A 21,149-nucleotide genomic window follows, 5' to 3' on the forward strand; every position below is an offset into this window, starting at 1 on the left:
CTTCAATCTGTCAGGGCTGGGAAGATGCTCAGAGGTGACTGGGGCGGAATCACTCCCAGCCTTTGACACAGGAAGCCTCTGGCTGCAGGACAATGCAGCTGCAGCTCCTGGAGTCATCTCCTAAAGCTGGAACATTTCACGGACGATGCATTCTCTAAGTACAACTCAGAGTATCTCTGGTACAGAGGATGACAAGCTGGGAGCTTGTCACGATCTGCCAGTACAGGCGGGGATCATGATGGTTCGTACTCACAGCAGAGCACTTTTATTTGGTGCTAAGCACACAGTTATGTGCTATAGATGGCAGAGTTTTTAAGGAAACAAAGTCAAGAGATAGAGAGAAAGAGGGGAAAAGAGGGGAAGGGAAATAGCTACCAAGGGATGAGACACCATCCTTGTGGTCATAGACGGGTGTGCTCGGGGCCTTCTGCCAATGGACGGGTCTTCCCTCTGTGGGGAGATCTCAAGGGGCTTCTTCAAGGAGTCACCTTCTTAAAGTCTTTCCTCAAAGCGAATGGCTTCTGGCCATGAGGTAGGGATTTTTACGGACCACTGTGTGTCCAGAGATGCAGGCACCCACATGTCTGGGCCGGCACTTATGACGGCACAGCACAGCACGGCACAGTGCACCTGTGACAGCCACCTGCCACGCGTCTACCTCGGCCGGGTCAGAGCTCCTGCTCAAAGCCGACCAGGTCAGGAGCACGTGGGGTACACGGGCATCTTCTTGCGACGGTCATGAGGAAAATGAGGGAACCTTTGGACCGTCTCTTACACCACCCCGTGACTCACAATCTTTGTCGAGAGAGCTCCTTTGTAGTGTTGTTGCTGCGGTGTCTTCAGTTGCGAAGTGTAGAAGAATGGCTTAGAGAGAAAGGCCATATTCCCATGCGAGAACTAGCTGACAGGGCTTTGGGAAAATACTGACACAGTGGGTATTTTGAAGGACAGCTTTTCCTTGAGCAATAGATATGGAACCACGTTTGCAATAACAGGATACTTCCGTTAAGATAGTATGCAGAACCTCCGCAGCTAAAGGATCACAAGAATGAGGAACTGGGTGGGACTGACCTTTGCTGCGGTAGCCAGTGATGAGCTTGCTTTTGCACTATGTAAGAGCTTAATTATTGATGATATAAATGTAACTAAGAGCATGCAATAAATTGTGACTTGCTGATCATTCACACTGAGTGCTGCATTTCTCCCGCCAACTCCGACAGCGAAGTCTTCAGGACTCATCCAGGTTAGTAGCATATTCCGAAAAACGGGGACAGAAAGTCAGCCAAAGAAAAAAGTAGGAAAGGGAAAGGGAAAGGGAAAGGGAAAGGGAAAGGGAAAGAACAAGTTCAATCTTTCAAAGTAATTTCAATTTAAGTAAGTATTTTCAATTTAAAACACAAGTAAAATTATTAATCAGTAATTTCAATTTGAAACACTAATTTAAGTAATTTCAATTTAAAACACAAGTAAAATAATTATTCAGTAAATGGAACACAATTTAAAATAATGAATAAGCAATTTCAGTACAAAACACAAGTAAGGTAATTAAAAAACAAGTCAATACCAGTACATCATTTCAACACAATTTAAAATAATTAAGAAGTATTTTAAGTAGATACTTAATAAAATATAATAATTTCTCAGTAATTGGAGTTTGAAAACACAAGTCGTCAATATAACACCTTATTTTAAATACTCATGTGTTTTTCATCTTGCATCAATAACCTTGGGGACGTCATCAGTGACTGACTTGTGTATATTCATTATGGATGTCAAGTGTGTTAACTGCTTCATCATTCTCCAATTCATGTTGTACAGGATTGCTGATATAAGCAAAACCAATCAAAACCAAAATCAAAAGGACAGTGATGGGATGACACAATTTGTTCAGGACACCTGTGGCAGTAGGTGACCACCCAAAGAGGGTATCCCACCACTTGAGTTCAGCATCTTTCTTTACTCTTTCCAAAACATGATGTAGTTCCTTTACATGGTGATGAAGAGTTATCAGAGTTTTGGTCTGTTTTTCTTAATCCTTTCCAAAATTTCAATTAAATCCTGGGGAAGCAGCAATTGCTTTACCAGAGCGAGGTTCATTCCAACGGGAGTAGGCAATAAATGGTGGATTCATGTGTAATTGGACTGCAAAAGGCGGCAAGACGTAACTGGGACTACATAAGGAAATCACATCCTACAATTCTAGTAAAGTTACAAATGCAAACATTCGAATGATTTTTAGTATGCACTACCAAATTTTCTATGATAACAGGTTGCCAGCAGTTCTTAAGCATACACAACCATTGCCTATATAATTCAGCACCGTTTCAGGAATCTCGCTTGGAAGTATTTCAAAGTTACAAACATTTGGCTCTGTGTCCAAACAAATATCTTGAGCTCTAATTGCGTTACTTTCACAGATAAACCCTTGTTGTTCCCGGACAGTACAAGTTTCCAAATTCACAGTTTCCCACTTCTCACCAATTTGACGGGCCCATTCTCTATGCTTAAAAGGATAGAGAATAGCTCCATCACGATTCAGCCCGAATGCAATGATGGCGAATATGGAATGCACTGAAGCATTATGTATCATCAGCACAAAGGCTCTGGCTGTGTTTGTGCTGGGGTCATAGCTAAAATGTACCAAGTTCCACCAGGATTGGAATTCTCCTTCAAAGTCAGTGGCACTATCCCAAATTCTTTGCCGAATTTCAGTAGGAAAAGTGCCTTCCTCGCCTTCTCTGATAATTGAGGCAGCAACAAACCGCACCCACAGCTGAGCCTGGATACAGCTGAGACCTAAAGAGATGTTATTTTGTGCAGCACCGAGTTCATCAGTTATCGGTTTGCGGTCATTTGCATTTACCTTTTCCCAATTTGCCAAAATGTTTGATAGGAACCATTGTTGGGTTCCCAAAGCTGTCAAAGATGACTGCAGTGGTTGCTGTAATTTGGTGACATCTCCAGACGTAGTAGCCAATTTATTCCTCAGTACTTCTGAATCAATGCTACTGAAAATTCCCAATCCTGCTCCCACAACGCCGATTATGTCTCTTGTCATTCGTTTGTTAAAAGGGTTCAGGATAAGCGGTGGTGGAGTAGCAGGTGTCACAATAGTCACATCAAATTCCCCCCAGTATTTTGTATTGTTTTTACCACACATGATTTTATGGGAAAACTGTACAGCAATGAAATGGAGCCAACAATTCTGATTTTAAATTTTACAAAGTACAACACGGCCGTGAGGTCTTGTGCCATAACTGTGTACAAGTTTGATGAGGGATTCAGCAATGAATTTATGTGTTATTGTAACCATGAAGCTTTGTCATTTCAATCTTGTTGGTTTAGTTCAAGTAAAATTATACCAACAGTCAGGAAGTATCAGCAGTGTTATCATGGGTTATCTGGTTCTTCATGTCCCTCGGTGCTCTTCTGTGAAAAGTAAACGCAACAGAGTCTGCCATGAAGAGGCAGGAAATTAAAATGATGAAACTATCTAGCATGTGTGAAGCTACCCACCGCATGGCAAAATTCTCTTACCTTGCGATAGTTCAAATTTCTTGCCACCTCTCTCTTTTGCCATACTGGAATTCGGTTAACTTCCCAATCATTTTGCTGCCAAAAAGGAAGCCACTCTGTACATCCCTGAAACACAGCATAAGAGTCAGTGTAGATGCAAACAAGAGAGGTATTGTGTACCTCACACTGGAAAACACTCCAGGCAGCCATCAGTTCCCCAACGTGAGCACTGCCTTCTCCCTCAGTAATGATTCATTCATCAGAAGTGTGGAGGGCTACTGCTCTGTGTTTCCACACCTTTCCCTCTGGTTTGGCAGAAGCATCAGTGAACCAAGAATTTGCTGATTGTTCAGAGGAGAAAGGAGGGGCTACTTTAATTGCCAAGGCAGCTTTGTCTTGGCTGCTCCCCAAGCTCTCAGTTTCTTGTATAGCCCAATGTTTTATAGCAACTTCTGTTATTGAGAAGATGTTACAATAATGTTCAATCTGGGCATACCACTTCCTAGCTGAGGATCTATGGGCCACCGCGTCAGGCAGGGGAGCCCCAGTAGTGACCACTACGATCACTTTGAAAGGACCTCTTAATGTAATTGGTCGTTGCCCTACAATTTTCTCCACTTCTATGAGAGCTAAGCTAACCGCAAACAGTCATTTAACCCAGATAGCGTATCTTTATTCAGCATCTTGAAAGCCACGGAACTACAAACAAATAACAGGCCTTGTAGGACCATCAGGGCCTTGTTGCCATATGTGAACTGACAACCCCGAGATGGGGAATCCCCACTCTACCTGGAAAGGGTCTGTGGGGTGAACAGGGCCCAGGGCTTGATGAGCTGTTGCTTCAAAAATCAGCACTTGCAGTGCTTCCTCCTGAGAAAGAGTCCAATCCCATTTCACCCCTTCCCTCAGCAAGTCATAAAGAGGCCTGGCAATTATTGAAAAGTCTGGAATGTGCTTTCTCCAGAACACTAATAATGTCCACATTTTATGGCTCTTGGCAGGACAACGCGAAGGTGAACCTGGTGTCTGCTGAGAAGGGGTTGTATTCGGAGAAAAGGGAATGGGGCCCAGAGTCGGTGGAACCATTTTTGGCACATTGCTCTGCTTCTTTCAGTGAGTCCAGATGTTCTAAAGTTTTAGTGTGTTCCTCTCTTAGAGCACTTTCTAACAACTGTTTCTCATTTTGCAACAAAGAGCACTCATGTTTTCAACAAAGATACTTGTTCCTTTCTTCATTTAGTTGTTCTGGCAAAATTTGAACTCATTTTTGTAGAGAATTTATAATTGTAGTCTCCTCATTTGTTTGCTTGAAGTGATTTTCTAGAGCTGCCCTAAGACAGGCTCCCAAAACAGAACAGAGTACAGTTTTATTTTTGTACAGTTTGAATTTTGACTCCCTTTGCAGAGAACATATTCCATCAATCACATTTTCTAAATTATACCAATTATTTGGTGCCCACTCTTCTCCTCCCTGAGAGGGTCTGGCACTATATATAGCTAATAGAGCAAAAAATGCAGCTTTATTTGTTGCACTGCAATTTTCACTCATTTTATGAAGGGGCAAGTAAAAACCACTGCAGGGAGGTATATCACTTAAGTTACACACACGCGCGCACACACACACACACACACACACACACACACACACACACACAACTTTTCTCTGTGTTCCCTTTCACTTCCCTGTGTGGGTGAAGAGACCGAAGCTGCTTGGGAGGCACTAGCTTCAGTACAAATCCCTGGTTGTCTCTTTGCTACACCAAGCAGTCAAAAAAACCACAATAAAAACCAACAAAAGAGTCCTGTCTTCCACACCAAGAGATCCTAGAGTGAAATTCTACAGACAGAGCCCTCAAACAAGTGTGGGGGTGCTCTCCACCTAGGCCTGTGCAGTTTGCAGGAAATCTGAACTTGCCCCCCTTGCTTTCTGGACAAGCTCACTCCTTTTGAGGTGACCAGCTAGGTGCGGCTGGAGCAAGATGTCCTTCCCCTATTACAGACTACACACAACCTTGCAGCCCTTCTGTCTGTCATAATCCAGTCCGTGATGCCAATTTAATGTCACGATCCGCCAATCCAGGCGGGGATCGTGATGCTTTGTTTTGATCTTGAGGTGCAAGACACGGAGCAGGGGGACAGCAGTATGCTTCAATACAGCACTTTATTTGATGCTAACAATTCAGTTGTGCGACAGAGAGGAGAGTTTAAGGAAACAAAAGGGGAAAAGAGGGGAAGGGAAATAGCTACCAAGGGATGGGACGGAGTCCTCGTGGTCTTCGGCCAATAGACGTGTCTTCCTTACGTGGGGAGATCTCAAGAGGCTTCTCCAAAGAGTCACCGTTTTACAGTCTTTTCTCAAAGTGAGCGATGTCTGGCCAAGAGGTGGGGAGATTTATGGACCGTTGTGTGCTCACAGAAGCAGGTGCCAATCTGGCTGGGCTAGTGTGGCCTCGAAGAGCAGTGCACCATGACGGCACAGCACAGCACAGCTGCAAACAGTTATTTGGTAAACCTCTACCTCGGCCAGGCCAGAACTGTTCAAAGGCAACCAGGCCAGAAAACTCCTGTCTGGAGCGAGTGGGGTTCACCGGGGTCTTCTTGTGATGGTCGTGAGGCAAATGAGGGAAACTTCGGACCGTCTCTTCCAGATGACAGGAGATGAATTCCCAGAAGTGGCTGTAACGGCCATCTATGGGGTTGGGAGCACTTTGGAGTCTGGGGATGCTTTTGGGGTGTGCCAATTGGGTGCTGCGGGGGCACTTAGAGATCCTGGGAGGTCTGGGGGACACATACGTGACATGTGGTGGGTGGACACTGGGGTTCTGTGAAGCCCAGGGCATGACGGGCGTTGTTGTCCCAGCTCCAACGGGGCTCAACTGGGCCGTGGGGCATGACGGGAGCCACAGGCAAAAACAGAAAAGATGGCGCCGACACCAGGCACCGCCCCCAAAGTGCCAAGACCCAGCACTGATTGGTTGTGTGCAGTGATGGGCGGGAGTCTTGGCAAATGGGAGGCACCAGAGGCAGGAGCCCACTCCATCCCCAGTACAGCCCCGTACAAACCCAGTGCCCCTCCAGGTCATCCCAGTACACCCCAGTCCCACCCAATACACCTGGCTTAGTTCCCAGTCCATTCCAGTTCCTCCCCGTATTATCCACAGTAGGCGTCAGTGTCCCCCAGCCATCCCCACAGTGCGCCCTGTGTCCCTAGTTTGTCCCAGTACTTCCAAGTATCAATCCCAGTATGTCCCAGTAGTTTTCAGTGCAACCCCACAGTCCATCCCAGTCCACCCAGATTCCCCCTCAGCATTCCCCATGTTCCCACGTTGACCCACTCCTCCCCAGTATCACTCCCAGTATGTCCCAGCGTTTCCCACAGTGCTCCCAGTGTTCCCCAGTATGTCCCAGTTCTCCCAAATGTTTCCAAGGAAACCTGAACTCCTCACGGTTGCCGTGGCACACAAACCCAGCCGTGGGATCAGTGCAGTGTCCATGGCCCTGTACAGCCCCTGGCAGTGGCCCAGTGCAGGATGCGATGATGATCCACCCGCAGAGCTGGCCCAGGGCAGCTCTGCAGTGCTTTTGGTGGCACCTTGGGCAGGCACACTCCTGAGGACTATGTCTGTTTGCAGTGGAGAAAATTAGGAGTTTTAGATTGTTTAAAAAAATTAAAAAGGGAAAACATCTCTTTGCCTGAGCGCAGCCAGTTCTCCAAGCAAAGCAGGTTCCAGATGAGGGAGGACAGACGGGATGGGGTTGGGCAAAGTGGAGCAAGGTTGTCCACACTGGGTCAGACCTCAAGGAAAAGCTTCTCTGAGCAGGCCAGACCTGCCGAGGAGAGATCCTGGATCAATATCAACCACACAATGCTCTAATCACCTCTGCTCTAAAATCAGCAGTAATAAAATCCACCCTTTAAAACTCCAATGGATATTTCTCCATAACTGCAGCAGAAAACCTTCCTCATGAACTGCACCAGACCAGAGGGAAATCAAGGCAGAGCCGTGGTTTGTCAGGACTTGCTTGATCCCAGTGAGCCCCGTGGTGCATTTGGTGCTGAGTCCTTGAACCTCAGGGCCTAGGAGGAGATTGCACAAACCCTTTGAGGAGTCCAATTCAGAAGAACCTTTCAGCTGCTGCCCATGCCTGTGCCTTGGGCTGGCCCAGACTCCTTCTGGGGGATGTGTTGCACCTCAGCCCTGCTCTGGGAGAGAAATTCCTTCTCCTTGTTTCCAGTCTGGGCCTCCACAGCTGCCCTTGGTATTAATTGTTTCTTTCTCTGGATATTCTCTGTCAAAAGAGCCATCATCTCTGAAACTGCCCATCAATCCCTCCCAGGGCTCTCCTCTGCTGTCCTCAGTCTCCAGCCCACTGAGCACAGAACTCCTTTCTCCACTCCTTTGACCACTATCAAATGGTCATGTGCTTGAGGCCATGGGCACCTGGACAAGAAGGACAGTTCTTTTCCATAGAAAGGAACGTAGGGAGCCCCAGTGTTTCAAAGGCAGGGAAGAGTCGGCCCTCAGGAAGCCAAGGTAACCTACATAGTCCTGGCAGCTTTTGTCTGGGAGCTATCCTTGTATATATCCAGAATTTCAGAGGCAGTATCCCAATCTTGGCCGCCAATGCCTGTGCTTGAAAGATGTTTTATTCTCCATGGAAAGAAAAGGCTCAGGGGCTGCCCCCGGGGTGCGCGGGGCTTGGCACAGGGCTGAGAAGGCAACGGAAAAACTGAAAAACTGAAAAACGGAAAAACGGAAAAACGGCCATGGGGACAAACGGCCCCAGGGCTTCAGTTGCAGTTGCAGCAGCAGCAGCAGCAGCAGCAGCAGCAGCAGCAGCAGCAGCAGCAGCAGCAGCGGCGGCAGAAGCAGCAGCGAATCAAGCGACTTTGTCGACCCTCTGGATCTCCTCTCCCTCTCCCGCAGTCCCACAGCCTCTCTCAGTCTCCGTTTCCCGGTGTCTCCCTCCTCTCCCAGTCTCCCTCTCCCCGTTCCGAGCCGGCTCATGCCCCCAGCCCGCCCTCGGCCCCGGGCGGGGCTTCCCCGTCCCCGTCCCCGACCCCGTCCCCGGCCGTCCTGCCGCGGTATCTCCTCCGCCCGGCTCTGGCTGTACTGGCAGTGGCGCTGCTGGGCGGGGATCAGTGCCTGGTGCGGCATCGCCTCCCTTTGGCTCCGCCTGTCCCGGCCCCGGCCCCGGCCCCGGCCCCGGCCCCGGCCCCGGCCCCGGCCCCGGCCCCGGCCCCGGCCCCGGCCCCGGCCCCGGCCCCGGCCGCAACGTGGGCTCCGACCTCGGCCTCAACGCGGGGTCCGGCCCCGACCCCGGGCCCGGCCGCAGCCCCAGCCCCAACGTGGATCCCGGTCCCGGTCCCGGTCCCGGCGCCGGCTGCTCCCGGAGCCCGCAGAGCGCACACAGGGCGCGGCCGCTCCCGCCGCCTCCGTTGGGGCTTCCCCGGCCCGAGCTCCGCCGCTCGGCAGCGCGGCCGCTGGCCCCGAGCCGCCGCTGTCGCGTTCCAAAGAGCGAACGCCAGGGGCTGCCCGGCCCGGGACGGCTGAGGGGCGCTCGGGGCCCGTGTCTGGCCCCGGGCCGAGCGCTGACAGCCGCGTCTCGCCGGCAGGGAAGGTGGAGCACGGCATTAAGGAGCGCTACCAGCTCGGTTTGCTGCAGGGGCGCGGCGGCTTCGGCAGCGTCTGGGCGGCGACGCGGCTCTCGGACGGCGCCCCGGTGAGTGGAGGGGCCGGCGGCGGGCGGAGGAGGAGGGGAAGAGCAGGAGGAGGAGGAGGAGGATGGGGCTCGGCAGGGCGGGCGGCGAGCTAAGCCCTCTGCTCCCCTTGGCTTGCAGGTGGCCATCAAAAGGGTGCCACGGAACCGCGTCCGACACTGGGGTTAGCTGGTGAGTGAGCGGGGGTCAGCGGGAGAAGCCGGGGCGTGCTGGGTGGGCATGAGCCGAGGCCCAGCAGGGTGGACAGCGCGTGTGGGGCCAGCAGAGCATCCCGGGCTGGGTGAGGGCTTCCCGAGCCTTGGCACGGCATCAGCCCCGCTGACGGCATCGTGGTCCTCCTGCAGCCCGACGGCACCAGCGCACCAATGGAGATCGTGCTCCTGGACAAGGTGTCCACTGGCTTCCCTGGTGTTGTCCAGCTGCTGGAGTGGCTTGAGCTCCCCAGTGACATCCTGATGGTGCTGGAGCGCCCGGAGCGGTGTCAGGACCTCCGTCATTTCATTCGGGCACGGGGGTTCCTGTCCGAGGAGGTGGCGCGGCAGCTGTTCCGCCAGGTGCTGGAGGCCGTGCAGCACTGCATCAGCTGCGGAGTCCTGCACAGGGACGTCAAACCGGAGAACATCCTCGTTGACCTGGCCAGCGGGCAGGCAAAACTGATTGATTTTGGCTGTGGCACCTACCTGCAGGACACAGCCTACACTCACTTTGCAGGTGAGCCCACACAGCGCCGTCTTCCCGCTCCCAGCATCTCCTGGCCCAACAGCTCAGAGCCCAGCCTGGCTGTGGGAGCGCGGACTCTCCTTTTTGCTGCCAGTCATGGCACTGAATCTTCAGCTGAGTTGCTTTCCACTGGGGGCGGCTGGGGGGACAGCTTCCAGCCCTGCTGGCAGCCTTTGCCAGCCACTGTGCCCAGGACTGGGGCTGGGGCAGCCAGCCTGACAAAAACACCCATGGGTGGGGGTAGTAGGGGAGCAGGGGAGGGGCAGAACCTGCGCACCCGCTGTTTTGGTGTGCAGGTGAGAAAGGGCTTGCACTACTGTGCTCACCTTGTTTGCCTTGGCCTCATAATTGTTTTTTGGGGCAATGCAGGCAGGGAGGATGGAGACATGGATTTCCCCACCACTGAGTGGGTTTTTCCTTGTCATGCTCAGGCCTTGCTAGGGCTTCTGCTGCCCTCTTGCAGCACCAGTGGCTCCTTTTCCAAGCCCAAGTTTGTACACAAGTCCCAGGTGCTGGCCAGAGGCAAGGGGTCACACCATGTGCCATTGGTGCAGCCCTAGCATGGCCAAGGATTCTGGGGCCAGGCTCTGGGAGCAGCAGCATTCCCCTGATGAACTCCATCTCTGTCCCATAGGAACACGGTCCTACAGCCCCCCGGAATGGACCCGCTTTGGCTGGTACTATGGCAAGCCAGCTACCATCTGGTCCCTGGGCATCCTGCTGCACCAGATGGTCTGTGGGAAGCACCCTTTCAGGAGGGGCCGGAACATCAGCTGGAACCATCAGCTCTCACTGCCACAACGGCTCTCTCAAGGTGAATCCTCATCTCTGGGCACGGGGGGAATGGGAGGCAGTGCTGGGAGACAGCAGTGGGCTCGTGAGCATCCCGCTCTGGCAGCTGCTGAGCACGTGGCACAGGTCCTGCTCTCGTGCTCTCCTCCAAAACAAAGAACTGATGGGAGGCTTTAGGCCCAGCTCTGAGCACACGCAGCATGGCTTGGGCATGGGAATAATGGGGCAAAGCAGACTGCAGCCTCCTCCAAGTGACCGGTGGTTTCTGCTTTCTCTCTCCAGACTGCCAAGATCTGATCAAAAGGTGTTTATCCATGCTCGACATAGAAAGGCCCTCATTAGAAGACCTGCTTTGTGACCCTTGGATGCAGCAAATTCACCTGACGTAGAAGAAGGGAGAGAGCCACAGGCGCACTTTGATGCAGGGCTCTGGTAAGTTCCAGCTCCACACAGGCCTTGGCAATCAGAAGCAAAGAAGCCCAGACTTTTTTGTCCTGCCTGTGCCACTGCACCCAGGTCATCAGATGGGAACACCCAGCCCTTGGGCTGGAGCTGAGCTGCTCTCTGCCCAGCACTGGTGGCCACCATCTGAGCTGGTTTGGCTTGTCCTGGTTCACTGACAGCTGGGGCCCTGGGCAGAACACTGAGAGCCTGGTCTCCCCCCCAGGGAAGGAGAAGGAGCCCCTGGAGAAGCTGTAGCAGGTGGGGCTGCTGCTGCTGGGGACAGCGAGGATGACATCAAGGATGACAACCTCTTCCTCCACCTGGCCACTGGCAAGCTGAAGATGACAGACTTGGATTCTGGCACCTTCTTCAAAGCCAGGCTCCACACAGCAAATTTACAGATGAGTCCAGACCCAGGGGGATGCTCCCAGATTTGGGCATTGCACAGCCTGCCCAGGAAACAAAGGTTCCCCCTTTGCTGGGGAGGATAAAATTGATTCTTCTGTCGTCTGCCAAGCTGCCTTTTGGCAGGACTGGGGGATGGGCTGGGGTGGGTACGAAATGGGAGTTGGCTCCTGGCCCTGCCAACAGCCCCCAGCACCCACCGTGCCCCAGCTGGGGCTGGGGCAGCCAGCTTGACACAAACAAAGCCCCGTGGTGGGAGCAGAGGTGGGGCTCCAGAATTGTGCTTGGCTGCTTTGCTTTGCAGGCAAGGAAGGGCTTGGGCTGCTCCACTGCCCTTGCTTGCTTTGGGATCACCATAACTTTTGCGGCAGCGCAGGGGGAAAGGGAGAAAGCACGGGCTTCTCTCAGCCATGGGTGGCTTTTTCCCTGGCATGTAGGGTTGGGCCTTCCTCAAGCCCTTGATAGAGATAAGATTTTTTACCATTTCTCTTTTCCCCCCCTTTGCACTGTAAGCTATTTTCATTAATTTGTTGTTTGTTTCTCTAAAGGAAGTGTTCCAGGTGGGGTCCAGTGTGGATCAGGAGGTGCTTGGGACCAGCTGCGGTGTGGACGGGCCGTGCGCTTGGAGAAGGCTGAGGACATCGTTTGGGACCAGCTTTTCTGCCAGCAGCGATGGCATGAGGTGAGTCCCCGTCTTCTTTGCATGGTGGGATAAGAGCTTTTGGGAAATGGCAGCAAACACCGGAGCATCCTGCTGTGGCAGCTGCTGAGGAGGAGGATGTGCCATGGCTGGCTGCAGGCTGGGCACATGTCCTGCCCTCCTGCTCTGCTGCCCAATGAGGGGCAGCAATGATGGGCAGCTTTGGGCACTGCTCTGGGCATGGCCAGCGTGGCCTGGGCACCGTGGGAGCTGGGACAAGGGTGAGCCTTCAGGAGCCTTCAGCTGACGGGCAATTTCTGGTTTCTCTCCTTGCAGCCGGGCCCTGTGGATGCTGAGGCTGCTCTGGGCTCTGCCAGGGCTCTGCTGCAGCTCAGCACCGGGCCCGAATCAGCCAAAGGAGAAATGGTGTGACCTGCAGCAGAGACTTGCTTGAGCATTTTGGCAACGCAGCTCAAGTTTGCAGAGTGTACACCTCCAAGGGAAAACAAAGTAAACTTGTTCAATACCTTCTGAAATGAAATCAATCTGGAATGACCCCAAATGACATTTTCAGCTTGCACAAGCTGTAGCTCAGCCCTCCTCTGAACAGTTCTCTCCCCCACCTGCCTTTTACTTCACAACTGCTCCCTCCTTTCCCCCACTGAGTTCCCAGCCCATCACAGTGTCCATCACGTTGTTGCCTTCCTTGATGCCCCTCACCACGAGGAACACTGATCCCCAGGCTTAGGATCTCATGCTGTCACTGGCTGAAGAGCAGCAATGTCTCAGAGGTCCAGTGAGATTTTAGTGTCATTCAGAGCTGCTCTCCAGCCCTCAGTTCTCCTCACTGCTGAGTTCCCACTCCCTTTTCCTCGTCCTTCCAGCAGGATGAACTCTGTGAATCCCCCTGAGCTTCCCCACTCTTCCCAGCCCACCCATGCACCTCAGTTAGGCTGAAGCTGAAGCTTCTTTGTCTCCTCTGGCACAGCAGTGCAGTTCCCTGTGCAGGGAGCCCCAGCCCCAGAGCACAGCACACAGCAGTGCTGGGCTGGACCAGCTCCCCTCCACCCCTGCCTTGGCTGTCTGTGGCAACTGAATGCTCCCTGTTTGGAGCTGTCATTGCAGGATGGCCCCAGGGCAGAGCCCAGCCGGGCTCCCACTGCATCCCCTGAAGCTTGGGGCAGACACTGGGCCCTGGGCTGAGGTTCGTGGGGAGCACCCAGAGCTGTGGCTTGCAGTCAGTGTTTGCAAGCCTTGTGTTCTCATCTCCTGCAGCCTGTGGGGAAAACAACCTGTGCTGCCAGGCCAGCACTGCCCCTCTGGGCAGGGACAAGGCTGAAGGGCTTTCCCATTTCAGAGCAGCCAGCATTGAGCCTTGGCAGGGCCTGGTAGGGCTGGAGCCAGGTTTGTCTCCTGTCCAGGACTCACTGCTCACCCACCCCCACTGTGCTCACTTACCCATGGACAGAAGGGTCTGTCTATGCCAGGGGTTCTGGGATGTCTCTGTACCCATGGACTGAAGGGTCTCTCTGTGCCAGGGTTTCCATGATGTCTTTGTACCCATGGGTGTAGAATGAACACAGAGACTGAAAAGTGTCAGTCACGTTGCTTTCACACTCCTTCTTTTCTGTACAAGACACATCCATGTACTCCACCATGTATGGCTATATTAAAAGGGTTGGAAAGGATAGAGATTTCCCACCGAGCTCTAACTTTGGCATAACTCACCTTGGAAGCCAGTGGCCGGGGGATTTTTTTCACAACTCTGTGAGTAGGTGTCCAGGAGCTGAAGGGAGCAGCATTTAGAAGCAATTTCATGCCGGATTTCTATGCAGGAAGTGGAGTTGACAACCATCTGCATCTCTGCAGCTGTGCTGGGACTCTCTTCCCACCACCTCTGCTCACAGGCACTGCCCCTGCAGGGACAGAAAAGGGTGAGGAAGACCTGTCTTGGTCACACAGGGCAGAGCAGGACGCTTTATTGTACCTCAATGCACAGTGATCATGCCTCTTTACTGTCTGCTTAACACAAACACAGTACCTGCTGATGTAGCAATACTGTGACTAAAGGCATCCCTCTATGGAAAATATTATCAAAAGTTAAGAAAAGTAGAACACACCAAATAGAGTAACAAAAAAGACACTTGGCACAAAGCAGTCTGGGCAGTCTGTAATGAGTTCCATTCTTAAGTTTATACAGACAACAAACAGGCACTTTATTAATAGTTTCTGGAAAGCACAGAGTTGTTATATTTCTCAGGGCATCCTCAAGCTCAGGCTGTAGAGAAGGGGGGTGCAGTTTTGGAGGCACCACCAAGTAGAGAACTGACAGTGCCAGACCCAGGGATGGGCACCAGGGTGGCACAGGTGACCTTTAGGTTTTGCAGGGCCCAGGCACAGGGGCTGTGCCAGAGCCAGGGCTGAGGTCACACTCTGTGGGCTGAGGCAGATCCCCAGCCAGAAATCCCCCCCTGACCCAGCAGCTCTCCAGTGTGGCCACCAGGCCAGCTTGCCAAGGGAGGCTTGTGGCCATGCCCTGCAGGGAGCTGCTGCTGCCAATGTGCCTTTGGTGTCTCGGGCTCTCCCTGGCACAGGTCCCACCACGGCACTCTGCTCTCGTGCCCAAGCACAAAAAATTCTGTTTAAACAGAAATATGATTAAGAAAATATTATTCTTCCACATCCAGACCACGCTCCTGAGGAGCCTCCAACCTTTGCTCAGCCTGGCCACACACTCACCCACTGAAATTGCCCACAGCTGGGCTTCACTCCCTTTCCAAAACACCAAACATCTTGGGGGAGAGCTGAGAGGAATCATGTAAATGTGGGGGACCTCATCGTGGAGCTACCAGTCCCCAGCCTGACTTGCTTGGCTTTAGGATTGGTCTTTTTGTGTCACTGGGTGCAGGGAACGCACAGGGGCAGCAGAGGACAGCCAGACCCTTCCTTGTCCACTGGACATGTGAAAATCCTTATCCCCACTCCCGTCTCTGCAGGCACTGCTGACCTAGTCATCCACAGAGGCAGTCAGGCATTTCTGTCACACAACACCCACCAGCTTTTCAGCCATACAGGGCTGGGGACTAAAAGGACTTATTAGAGATGCACTGAGGGCTGCTGGGCTGGAGTGGGAGGCAGGAGAAAAGAAGAGGGTCCGTGAGAAGACCTACGGGGAGCAATGGGGTGCAGGAGCTGCTGTGCTCCTGCCCAGAAGCACTGGGGTCCTGGCCAAGAGGCACAGCTGGGGCAGGGGCTGCATTCTAGGTCATCCAGGGTGGTCCTGGGGTGACAGGGATCAGAAGGCAACAGGGGCCCTGGAGAAAAGGGTTCCCTGGGAAAATTCCATGGGGCAGGGGTGTTGTCTAGGGTATCAGTAGGGGTGCACTGGGCTGTGCTAGGACAGACTGGGATTGCCTGGAGTATGGTGACCATGTGCAGATAGGGTCTGAAGCCGGCAGAATTCATGATGCCCACAAGCAGGGTTTTCAAGATCTCAGCATTCTCTTAATCGGTCTCCAGAAGCACCAGGAGACCTTGCAGGTCCCTGGGATGTCCCTAGTGCCAGCAAGGGGCGAGAGGACCAAAACTGCCCCGCAATTCCTATAGAGGATGCCCTCCAATCCCCACACCCCACTCACCTCCCAGAGATCATTTTCCATCCCTTGCAGAAGTGCCTGGAAAGGGTAACAAAGGTTTGATGTGGACTGGGCCTTGTGGGACTGTGGGGAACACAGGTGCAGGGATCAGGGTGGAGGGGGAGACAATGGGATGGGAATTGAGGGCCTCCAAGGATGATCAAAGACACTGAAGTGGGGTGACCTGAAGAGCCCAAAGGACTGGGCTGAGGGTAGGGAAGGGGCCCTGTTGGATGCCGGGGAGAGGAAAGGAATTCCAAAGGAATTCCACTGTAGGGACACAGGATTGCAAGGAAGTGGCTTGATGGAGACAGAAAAAACAGCATGGATGAGGGGAAAACCAACAGGACTGGAAGATGGTTTGGGAGTAGGCAAGGAGTCCAGGAATGGCATCAGGAGAGCCCTGCGTGGCCAGGGAGAAAGGCAAAGCAGTGAGGGGGAAAAGGGAGGAAATGGAATTGGGAATGATCAGTGGGAGGGCATTAGAGCAATACAACAAAGAGGAAAACGTGGTGAGGAGATGTCTGAGAGGGCCAAAAGGATGGGATGGGAGGCTACAGGGCAAGATCATGATATCAGGCCTCACCTTGGCCTGTAGTGAGGGACACAACAGGATAGAGAAGAGCAGGGTCACACTGAGCACCGTCACCTTCATCTTCCTCTTGCACTTGGCAGCGCTCCCTGAGGCTGCACCAGGGCAGGAGCACCTTCATCCCTGCCGGGGCTCCTCCCTGCCCCCTCCCCAACAGCCCCCAGGCTAAAGCCTAGCTTGGTACTGACCCCAGCACTGGCTGGGAGCCCAGCACTGGCACAGACTCCATCCCACCTGCTGCACAGATCCAGCCCCTCCCCTGGCATCTCTCCAACTTCCTGCATGGGGCAATGGCCCTGCAAGGGCCTGAGTGCCTCTGGGGGCCAAAGGGTTGGGAATGGAGCCAATGGCAAGCGTATCCCTACTCCAACACAATCCATCCTTCAACAGTGCCCCAGAGCCAGGTCCCTGCATCTCCCAGTGCTCCTCCCCTCCTGGAGATTTCCCTGCAGGACACTCTAGAGCTGACCCCAGCCCCAAATATGGCATGTGGGAGGGGAGAACATGGGGTCATGGGCAATAGGATCAGCCACATAGCTGGGATCTTCAGGCAATGGGGAATGGTGATCACCTGCAGATAAGGCTGAGGCTTCAGGGATTGCTCAGTTGTAGCACTTCCCACGTCCACAGCATCCCATTTCCCAACCCTGCAGGCTCCAAACTGGTGCAGTCTCCAGCTCCAGAGCAGAGTCCAGAGGGGAATATCTCCCACCCTGCCCCTCACTCTGTCACACCTGCAGCCCCTTTGCCCTCTCAGAGCACCTGGTCCCTCTCTGCACAGCTGCCCCACACACCGAGTCCCAGGGACCCCATCCTCAACAGGGCTCCAACACCACCACTGGCCCAGGCTGGGAGCTGACCACCACTCCCCAAGGGCCCCGTCCCCACAGAGGGTCTCTGCAATGCCCTGGCCAGTGGAACACCAGGACAGTATAAATCCAGACACACACATACACGCGCACACACGGCTATAGGTTTGTCTGAAGGGTTTTGTTGATTATTCAAGAGAAATGTCGCTGGGCTCAAGAGAAAACAGGGGAGTCATTCAGGGATGATCATCTCCTGATGCCTCCGGAGCAGGCTGGACATGGATGTCACCAACTCTTGCAATCCTAAAGCACGGACACCAGAGGGTGACACAACATGACAAGAGATGGACCCTGTCCTCACCCCTCTCCCTGGAAGCACTGCTGACCTACCCATGGAAAGCAAGAGCCAGGCGCTTCTGCCTCAAGGGACCCACCAGCTTTTCAGCACAGGGAGCTGGGGACAGAAACGACTTATTAGAGACACACTGGAGGCACTGGGCTGAACTGAGAAAAAAAGGGGAAAGTGAGGGGATCCTGGGGGAAGGGGCCTGTGGGAGCAATGGGGTGCAGGAGCTGCTGCTCTCCTGCTCAGAAGCAGTGGGGTCCTGGCCAAGAGGCACAGCTGGGGCAGGGGCTGCATGCTGGGTCATCCAGGGGATGCTGGGGTGACAGGGATGGGAAGGCAACGGGGAGTCCTGGTCAAGGGGGTTTCCTAGCAAAACTCAAAAGGTGCAGGGGTGTTGTCTGGGGTGTCAGTAGGGGTGCACCGGGCTGTGCTTCCAGCACAGGGATGACCTAGAGTACGGTGGCCATGCAAGGGGAGGGTCTGACACTGGCAGAACTCGTGGTACTCACCAGCGGCGTCTTCAGGATCACAACATTGTCTAAATCCATCTGCAGAGAGATCAGGAGACCTCACTTGTCACTGCCGTGCCACCTCCTCGGACAGGAATCCCCGTGCCCGAATGAAATGACGGAGGTCCTGACACCGCTCCGGGCACTCCAGCACCATCAGGATGTCGCTGGGGAGCTCAAGCCACTCCAGCAGCTGGACAACACCAGGGAAGCCAGTGGACACCTTGTCCAGGAGCACGATCTCCATTGGTGCGCTGGTGCCGTCGGGCTGCAGGAGGACCACGATGCCGTCAGCGGGGCTGATGCCGTGCCAAGGCTCGGGAAGCCCTCACCCAGCCCGGGATGCTCTGCTGGCCCCACACGCGCTGTCCACCCTGCTGGGCCTCGGCTCATGCCCACCCAGCACGCCCCGGCTTCTCCCGCTGACCCCCGCTCACTCACCAGCTCACCCCAGTGTCGGACGCGGTTCCGTGGCACCCTTTTGATGGCCACCTGCAAGCCAAGGGGAGCAGAGGGCTTAGCTCGCCGCCCGCCCTGCCGAGCCCCATCCTTCCCCGACCCCTCCTCCTCCTCCTCCTCCTGCTCTTCCCCTCCTCCTCCGCCCGCCGCCGGCCCCTCCACTCACCGGGGCGCCGTCCGAGAGCCGCGTCGCCGCCCAGACGCTGCCGAAGCCGCCGCGCCCCTGCAGCGAACCGAGCTGGTAGCGCTCCTTAATGCCGTGCTCCACCTTCCCTGCCGGCGAGACGCGGCTGTCAGCGCTCGGCCCGGGGCCAGACACGGGCCCCGAGCGCCCCTCAGCCGTCCCGGGCCGGGCAGCCCCTGGCGTTCGCTCTTTGGAACGCGACAGCGGCGGCTCGGGGCCAGCGGCCGCGCTGCCGAGCGGCGGAGCTCGGGCCGGGGAAGCCCCAACGGAGGCGGCGGGAGCGGCCGCGCCCTGTGTGTGCTCTGCGGGCTCCGGGAGCAGCTGGCGCCGGGACCGCGACCGGGACTGGGATCCACGTTGGGGCTGAGGCTGCGGCCGGGCCCGGGGCCGGGGCCGGGGCCGGGGCCGGGGCCGGGGCCGGGGCCGGGGCCGGGGCCGGGGCCGGGACAGGCGGAGCCAAAGGGAGGCGATGCCGCACCAGGCACTGATCCCCGCCCAGCAGCGCCACTGCCAGTACAGCCAGAGCCGGGCGGAGGAGAGACCGCGGCAGGACGGCCGGGGACGGGGTCGGGGACGGGGACGGGGACGGGGAAGCCCCGCTCGGGGCCGAGGGCGGGCTGGGGGCATGAGCCGGCTCGGAACGGGGAGAGGGAGACTGGGAGAGGAGGGAGACACCGGGAAACGGAGACTGAGAGAGGCTGTGGGACTGCGGGAGAGGGAGAGGAGATCCAGAGGGTCGACAAAGTCGCTTGATTCGCTGCTGCTTCTGCCGCTGCTGCTGCTGCTGCTGCTGCTGCAACTGCAACTGAAGCCCTGGGGCCGTTTGTCCCCATGGCCGTTTTTCCGTTTTTCCGTTTTTCCGTTGCCTTCTCAGCCCTGTGCCAAGACCCGCGCACCCCGGGGGCAGCCCCTGAGCCTTTTCTTTCCATGGAGAATAAAACATCTTTCAAGCACAGGCATTGGCGGCCAAGATTGGGATACTGCCTCTGAAATTCTGGATATATACAAGGATAGCTCCCAGACAAAAGCTGCCAGGACTATGTAGGTTACCTTGGCTTCCTGAGGGCCGACTCTTCCCTGCCTTTGAAACACTGGGGCTCCCTACGTTCCTTTCTATGGAAAAGAACTGTCCTTCTTGTCCAGGTGCCCATGGCCTCAAGCACATGACCATTTGATAGTGGTCAAAGGAGTGGAGAAAGGAGTTCTGTGCTCAGTGGGCTGGAGACTGAGGACAGCAGAGGAGAGCCCTGGGAGGGATTGATGGGCAGTTTCAGAGATGATGGCTCTTTTGACAGAGAATATCCAGAGAAAGAAACAATTAATACCAAGGGCAGCTGTGGAGGCCCAGACTGGAAACAAGGAGAAGGAATTTCTCTCCCAGAGCAGGGCTGAGGTGCAACACATCCCCCAGAAGGAGTCTGGGCCAGCCCAAGGCACAGGCATGGGCAGCAGCTGAAAGGTTCTTCTGAATTGGACTCCTCGAAGGGTTTGTGCAATCTCCTCCTAGGCCCTGAGGTTCAAGGACTCAGCACCAAATGCACCACGGGGCTCACTGGGATCAAGCATGTCCTGACAAACCACGGCTCTGCCTTGATTTCCCTATGGTCTGGTGCAGTCCATGAGGAAGGTTTTCTGCTGCAGTTATGGAGAAATATCCATTGGAGTTTTAAAGGGTGGATTTTATTACTGCTGATTTTAGAGCAGAGGTGATTAGAGCATTGTGTGGTTGATATTGATCCAGGGTCTCTCCTCGGCAGGTCTGGCCTGCTCAGAGAAGCTGTGCCTTGAGGTCTGACCCAGTGTGGACAACCTTGCTCCACTTTGCCCAGCCCCATCCCGTCTGTCCTCCCTCATCTGGAACCTGCTTTGCTTGGAGAACTGGCTGCGCTCAGGCAAAGAGATGTTTTCCCTTTTTAATTTTTTTAAACAATCTAAAACTCCTAATTTTCTCCACTGCAAACAGACATAGTCCTCAGGAGTGTGCCTGCCCAAGGTGCCACCAAAAGCACTGCAGAGCTGCCCTGGGCCAGCTCTGCGGGTGGATCATCATCGCATCCTGCACTGGGCCACTGCCAGGGGCTGTACAGGGCCATGGACACTGCACTGATCCCACGGCTGGGTTTGTGTGCCACGGCAACCGTGAGAAGTTCAGGTTTCCTTGGAAACATTTGGGAGAACTGGGACATACTGGGGAACACTGGGAGCACTGTGGGAAACGCTGGGACATACTGGGAGTGATACTGGGGAGGAGTGGGTCAACGTGGGAACATGGGGAATGCTGAGGGGGAATCTGGGTGGACTGGGATGGACTGTGGGGTTGCACTGAAAACTACTGGGACATACTGGGATTGATACTTGGAAGTACTGGGACAAACT

At 54.5% G+C, this 21,149-nt stretch overlaps 1 protein-coding gene across 1 annotated transcript; it reads left to right on the plus strand.

Annotated features, from left to right (window-relative positions):
• The first annotated feature begins 6,354 nt into the window (after positions 1-6,354).
• On the plus strand, positions 6,355-13,191 carry LOC134055573 (serine/threonine-protein kinase pim-1-like). Its single transcript, XM_062511978.1, is given in 9 exon segments — positions 6,355-6,422; positions 8,496-8,823; positions 8,914-9,240; positions 9,359-9,409; positions 9,583-9,949; positions 10,593-10,772; positions 11,033-11,130; positions 12,148-12,281; positions 13,170-13,191. Coding segments are annotated over 9 exon segments (1,575 nt in total).
• The last annotated feature ends 7,958 nt before the right edge of the window (positions 13,192-21,149 follow it).

Source organism: Cinclus cinclus, chromosome 33, assembly GCF_963662255.1.
Source record: "Cinclus cinclus chromosome 33, bCinCin1.1, whole genome shotgun sequence".
Taxonomy (NCBI): domain Eukaryota; kingdom Metazoa; phylum Chordata; class Aves; order Passeriformes; family Cinclidae; genus Cinclus; species Cinclus cinclus.